The sequence below is a fragment of the Salvia miltiorrhiza genome, chromosome 2, assembly GCF_028751815.1.
Source record: "Salvia miltiorrhiza cultivar Shanhuang (shh) chromosome 2, IMPLAD_Smil_shh, whole genome shotgun sequence".
NCBI lineage: Eukaryota > Viridiplantae > Streptophyta > Magnoliopsida > Lamiales > Lamiaceae > Salvia > Salvia miltiorrhiza.
In genome coordinates, this window is record NC_080388.1 from 21,702,429 (window position 1) to 21,709,627 (window position 7,199).

At 36.2% G+C, this 7,199-nt stretch overlaps 1 protein-coding gene across 1 annotated transcript; it reads left to right on the forward strand.

The window, feature by feature from the left end:
- Positions 1-724: 724 nt before the first annotated feature.
- LOC131008130 (uncharacterized) lies at positions 725-2,766 on the forward strand. The gene is made up of 5 exons (XM_057935025.1): positions 725-1,288; positions 1,369-1,418; positions 1,503-1,580; positions 1,674-2,388; positions 2,467-2,766. Exons 1-5 carry the CDS (start codon positions 725-727, stop codon positions 2,764-2,766), a joined length of 1,707 nt encoding a protein of 568 aa, XP_057791008.1.
- Positions 2,767-7,199: the final 4,433 nt, after the last annotated feature.

The window sequence follows — 7,199 nt, forward strand, 5'->3', positions numbered from 1 at the left end:
AGGAGTCCATGATGCTTTTAGTTGGTGAAGTTAAAGCCCAAGTCCAAGACAATTCTACATTGGGCCAAATGGTGAATATTATTCAAGTTGGTGGGCTTGATGCTACTTGAAGTTTGGGCTCATTAAGCTATCATATTTTGGAGGCCCAAATTAAAGAATAAACTCCACATTTTCGTCCAAATGGGTGCAGCCCACAAAAAGCTCATTTTAAGTTAGTTTTTTTATGTTTAATAAGTGACTTTTGGTGTCCAAGAGACATACCAAGTGTTTTGGAGTTACATTTGTGATTTTATGTGCCTTTTTAATGGTTTTAAGTAGTGGTAAGGGAGTGGGGCTCTCAAGAGACCTTTTTGAGCCTATAAATAGGCATGTAATCACTTGTATTAGGGACACCATTGATATAAACGAAAATTGCTTATGCTTAGTGAGTTGAATTCTCTTTGTTGAGTTTTTCACTTGTTTTAGAACTTATCAAGACACTTGAGCAAGGTCTTGTGGCGTTCATCCATACCGAGGTTCTTGGCTGATTATATAGCCAACGGGTCAAGGTTTCTACGCTCTTAGGGGTTGATCAAACTAGATTCTCGATCTAGGGAGTCCGCTGCCTATTCACATACGTCGGGTTCTTGGGTCATTATATCCAACGGGTCCTTCGTCCATTTCTATCCATATCAAGACATTGATCTTGGAGCACAGTTGTTACAAGCAATGGACTGTGCCAAGTATGACACAAACTTGGCTTGCAAACCACTTCAAAAGCAGAGTATACAAGGATACTAAGTTCACTGCAAAGCAGATGCAAGAAGATATCAAGATCAATTTCAAGCTTCATGTTTCCTTGTTCAAGTGCAAGAGAGCAAGAAAATTGATCATGACAGAGCTTAATGGAAGTGTCATCAATGAATTCAAGATGTTAGAAGCATATATTCAGATTTTGAAAGAGAAGAATCCTGGATCAAGGTGTGAGTTACAACTGTCTAAAGAAGCCGCGGAAAGGGGTGCAAGAGTTTTTAGGAGATTGTTTGTCATGTTGGATGCATGCAAACGGAACTGGTTAATAGGTTGTAGACCTATTATTTGCCTAGATGGATGCCATCTGAAGAGCCTTTCCGGGGGTGTATTATTGACGGCAGTTGGGAAGGATGCAAACGACCAAATCATGCCATTAGCATGGGCTGTTGTGAGCAAGGAAAACAAGGTTAATTGGACATGGTTTATGTCATTGATGAAAGCTGAGTTGGAATTGAAGGATGGTGAAAGTGTTACCATTATTTCAGATATGCAAAAGGTTAGAATCTAAACTCATTCAAGTTGTTTTATTTACTTCAATACGTATTAAACTGATGGATGATTAACTGCCCTTTGTAGGGTCTTATAAATGCTGTGGAGCTCATACTTTCGCAAGCGGAGCATAGATGGTGTGCTAGACACATCTATGCGAATTGGTCGAAGAATTGGAGAGGCCCCGAGTTGAAGAAGCGTTTTTAGATCTGTGCTTGGAGTTCTTACGAGGAAGAGTTCAAGGAAAACTTGACTAAGCTTGGGGAGATCAAGAAGAAAGCTGCAGATGAGCTTATGAGGTATCCTCCACGTACGTGGTGCCGAGCCTACCAAGATTTCAGGTGCTCTTCATACATGGTTGATAATAATGTGTCTGAATCATTTAATTCTAGTTTGTTAGAAGCTAGGAGCAAACCAATCGTGCGCATGTTAGAGGATATACGAGTCTTGGTGATGAATAGGTTTAGGGATAGAAAGAGGATGTCGATGACTTGGAAGGGAGAGTGGTCCCCTGCTGCCATGAAGGTGTTCATGGCAGCTAGGGAAGATTCTACCATTTGTCAGGTGTTGTGGAATGGTGATAATGGGTATGAGATTGGTGAAGGGTTGGAGAAGCATACTGTGCTACTCGACAGGATGCAATGCACTTGCAGGATATGGGGGTTATGTGGCATTCCTTGCCAACATGCAATTGCAGCAATGTACCATTCAAAGATGAATCCGGAGAGTAAGATTGCACATTGGTATCACAAAGACACATACGAAAACTCTTATGCACACACAATTCAGCCTGTTCCAGGGGTGAAGTTCTACAAGATAGAGGCCCATGCTCCTATTGAGCCTCCCGCAGTTGAGAAAAAAAATGGAAGGCCTAAGAAAGTCAGGGTGAGGGCTAGCAATGAATCAAGGCAGAAGGCTCACAAGCTTTCTAGGATTGGGCAAGTACAGCTTTGCAGCCAATGCAAATCCACCGGGCACAAGAAGAATCATTGCCCCAATGCATCAACTGAAGGAGGTTCTGTAGCTTCTACTTCCAAGGCTACAAAAAAAGGAAATGCTGGATTGGGAGTGCATGTGAATCTGGAGACTGGTAAAACAACAATCAATGTAAGTATTTTGCATACATTACTTTGTGTATTTGGTATACTACATATATAACTTTCGTCGTTGTGATTTTTTTGGCAGCCTGGCATGCCATCTGCAAGAGTTGTGTCACTGGGGGATGTTTCAACTCAAGAGAGCTCGGATCCAGGTGTTAGATTTCCAATTCCAGATGAAAGGGAGTGCAAGAGAAAATACAAAGACATAGGCAAGAACAAGTCTACGAATCTGCCTTTTAAGCCACCGGGGCTCAGATGGAAAGGCAAGAACAGTGTCACTACAGCTGCTTTGGTCGATGAAGGGGTTGCTAAGAGAACAAGGCTGTCAAAGGCTAAATCATCACAAATCTCTGGCATTTCTAATGTCTATGACTTAGAATCTTAGTTTGGTTTTGATTTAGCTGTCTAAATTTGCTTTTGGATATGCAAACTTGTTTAGCATTATGCTTTTTTGAATTGGCTTTGATGTTTGGATACATTGCTTTTGGATATAAACTTGTTTATGCTGTGTTTACATTACTTTGAATTGGCTCTGATGTTTACTATTAAGATCAAAAGGATGTTGACAGCAACATGTTTTTATTGCCAAGAACAAAAGCATACCATTAAGAACAAAAGGATGTTTCATTATCATCCTTTTCATTGACAATTGACAGCAACATGTTTTTACAAGAACATTACAAAAAAAATCATCCAACTAAGCATCAACATTGAATAAGCGATCCAACTCTTCTTCTTCCATTCATCACAATCATCCTTCATCTTTTGCAGGGCATACTTCAATTCGCCCTTTTCAACATCAAATTCGCAGCTTCTTGCTTGAAGTTTCTTCACTATTTGTCTACATTCTTTCAATTCATTAATAACAAATTTAGCTCTCTCACCTATGGGCTCGTCATGCCACACAAAATGCCCACAATTCTTCGACTGAAACAACAAAAAATGCACACCAATTAAGGGTGCGCCCATGATTATTCAGAAATTGAACATAATTCATCTGGTAATTTCGAACTCAAAAGAAAGAAAATTAACCTTCCAATTTCGACATCCATAGAACCTGCGACCAGGATTATCAGTTGTCCACGAAGTCATTAAAGGTGCTATCACCCTTGCGCCATCAATTTTGCACATACAAAAATGTGGAGAACCTTCCATGTCCGCATCTGTCGTCCTTCTTCGGAATGAATTGCTCGACCCACAAAACGAATTGGAACTCATAGGTATTATATATACCAAGAACGAATTGGGGAAATTATGAGTTCTTCGATTGGAACAAATTTAGCACAAGAACAGAAATCGAAATCGAAAAACTAGGGTTCTTCGATTGGGGAAATTATGAGTTCACAACCCTAACATTTGATCTTAAAACCGTTGGTGAGGGCCCCACTTTTAATTAAAAAAAAATTCAGACGGAGTTTAGGGCCGTTAAGTGGCGGGGGGTTAATTGCTACAATTTTGCCACGTTAGGGTAGTAAACAGCGCTGACCCTGACTATGGGGGGCTATACGCGATAGGGACGCCAACGTCGGGGGGGTATTTGGTACTTTACCCTATATTATATATAGATTGCTTAACATATTTTAAATTGTTTATCATAACTATATTGCATTTATATGCATTTATTGATGTTATCAATTTAATACTCACAGCTTAATATGGAGAATTGACATTTATTAAAACTAGTGTATATCCCGCGCTATGCGCGATGATATTGTATATTTTATATTTTCTTCGTCCACAAAAAATAATCCTAGAAAAAGATGATACAAATTTTAATAAAAATAGTTAGTGTATAACCTAAAAGGAATTAATTTTAAAATCAAATTTATTATTTGTAAATTGATCTAATATTTTAATATAACCAATGTAACTTATGCAAATATATAACATTTGTTTATATATAGATATAGTATCACTTATATAATAAGTTGCTAATGATATAAACCAAATTAACAACTACTTTCAAATTCAAAATTATAATTAATAGTCAAATCAAATAATATATATATAAGAAAAATAAAAAAATAAAAAGTTATTTCATTCAAATAATATGTTGAAAATTTAAATTATCATAACTAATTCAATTCATAAATATTGTATATCTAATTAAACCTATTTTCATATGATATTTCATTCAAAACATATTTGCATGCAAAAAAGAAAATAATCTATGCAAACAAAAAAAAAATCACAATTTATTATATCTTAACTGTTGATTTGATAAGTGAATTCATTTGTTCTTTTCCAATTTTGAAATAAACATGTATTTAGTTTGAGCATTAGATAGTTAACTCAACGTAATTTACTTGTTGCTAGATTATTATTTATAATTAATTTAATATCATTTGCTCTAAATAAGTGATTAATGAATTTAACAAAAATATATACATTGTTATTATTATTTAAAGAACGTTTACAGACATCCTTTTGTAATGTGGTTATTTTGTAATTTCTTTCACAAAATAAACTATAATATATAATTTGATGTCTTTTGGTAGTAATGTTATTTTGCTTTATTAAAAAGTTTATACATAAAATAAATAGAAATACATAATATAATAAATCAAAATATAAATAAAAAGAAATGGAGAAAATAAGAAAAACAAACTTAAAGAAAAATCTAAACATGCGATCATATAAAAAAATATAAATAAAAAATAAAAAATATTTTATTTGATTGATATATAATTATAATTTATTTATTTATTTTAAATTCATTGTATATCAAATTAAATGAATTTTCATGATCTTTCATCATATGCATATATTATCCAATATGAAACCAAATAAAAGCAGTAAAATAGTGCTTTGTGTAAAAAATAAATATAATAGGAATTAAAATATTACCCTCTACTCGTTTGTTCTAAAAATACATCCCACATATTACAGAATCTTAAGTTATATATTTTTAAAAATGTAATATAGATTAGTAGATATTTTACTATATGAGAAAATATTCAATTTTTATTTTTATGTAGAATAAATTTAATAAACATATTATTATTATTATTATTATTATTATTATTATTATTATTATTATTATGTAAGCTTACTATTAATACAAATTCCTAATGATAAAATAATTATCCATCATATACCGATAATATATTGTTTCTCTTATATTTTGCATTATCTAAATATCATGTGAATTGTAAAAAGGAAACCAATTAATTGACTTATGGGCAGGACTTCGTGCGTTTGAAGATGTGGGCCTTGTCCGCTTTTTAGGCAAATTTGATTTATAATTTTTCCACTCAAATGCCAATTACACCCTTGTAATTGAATTAAATTACATTCACTTTGCTTTTTATATATAACTAGTGTATCTCCCGCGCGATGCGCGGTGGTTATGATTCTAGACTTGCGCGATCTACACATACAATATACTTCCTCAATTCAAACAAAAATATGACACTGTCGGTAGACATAATTTTTCATAAAATGAGTGGTGATTTTTATGTAGTGGAAAAAGGTTCTACCATTATAAAAAATGAGCACTTGAGATTAAATTAAGGATGATATGTTTTATGATGAGAATAAGGCTTGTATTAATGGAAAACTAAAAGAGTACAAAACATCCAAGAAAGCGCAAAAGAGAGCAAACAAAAGATCGAGCCTCATTAAAACCTTCTAAGAAGAAGAGACCTTAGAAGGAAAAAGAGTACTCGTGAAAGACTCACATTCGGTTCAGGAGCGGGAAGAGACAACTTCAGGAGTTCCGGCCTAACCATCACCCCTAAGAAGCTCGGCTCAAGAAAACCGGAAGAAGAAGAACCAAGAAAGAAAACAGGAGACCAACAACAAAAGAAAACAACCCAACCAAAGCCTAAGGGAACCAACGAACCTGCTTATATAACCATACGGATATGACTATGCGTCGACATATCCCTTGCAACCGCAATCCTAATCTCCTCAATCGCAAAAGGCCACCAGCCTTCCTGCCGATCATCATTGGCCATAATATCTGCCGGTTGATTACCCTCACGGTAAATATGCGAGACCATCAAAGAAAAATCCCGAAGCAGGCGAAGAGTATGCTGCCAAAACGCCCTAAATCTCCAAGGAACATCACTCGAGCGAGAGTACAAAAGGTGAACCACATACATAGAGTCAGCCTCAACCCACAGATGCCGCCAGCCTCGGGTATGAGCAATGTGAATAGCATAGATCACAGCCAACAATTCCGCCTCGAAAGCAAAGCCGTTGCCGCCTTTAAAATGAAAACAACCTCGGACATGAGACCACTTGTCTCGAAAAACCCCACCCGCAGCAATAACTCCAGGAGCTCCCGCCGCCGAGCCATCTGTATTAACTTTAATCCATTGACTAACGGGAGGCCACCAGTGAACCTCCACCATACAGGGGGGAGGAGCAGCACGGCTCCTCACCCCAATCGCACGAGTGATCGAATAGTCAGCCCAAGAATTAGAAATATTACCCAACTTCCGGAAAACCCCATCAATCTCCATAAAGTAAGCCTTGACAAAGGCCAAAACCGCACGTCTATCAAAGCACAAATCCTCAAAAATAAGCGCATTGCGTCCCGACCAGATACGCCACATCAGAGTGATAATTCCCGCCTTCCAAAAAGAACCAATTTGGGAACTCCAAGAGAGATTCCAAGCCAGAACTAAGAAGGAATGAATATCCATGCACCCCAAGAGATTCTCTTTACCAAACCAACCTAAAAAATCAGTCCAAATAGGGCGAACACACGAGCACTCCCAAAGCACATGCGAAATCGTCTCACTATCTTGGAGACACAAAGAACAAGCATTGGGCGCAATTAACCCTTGCCGGATAAGAACATCAATAGTA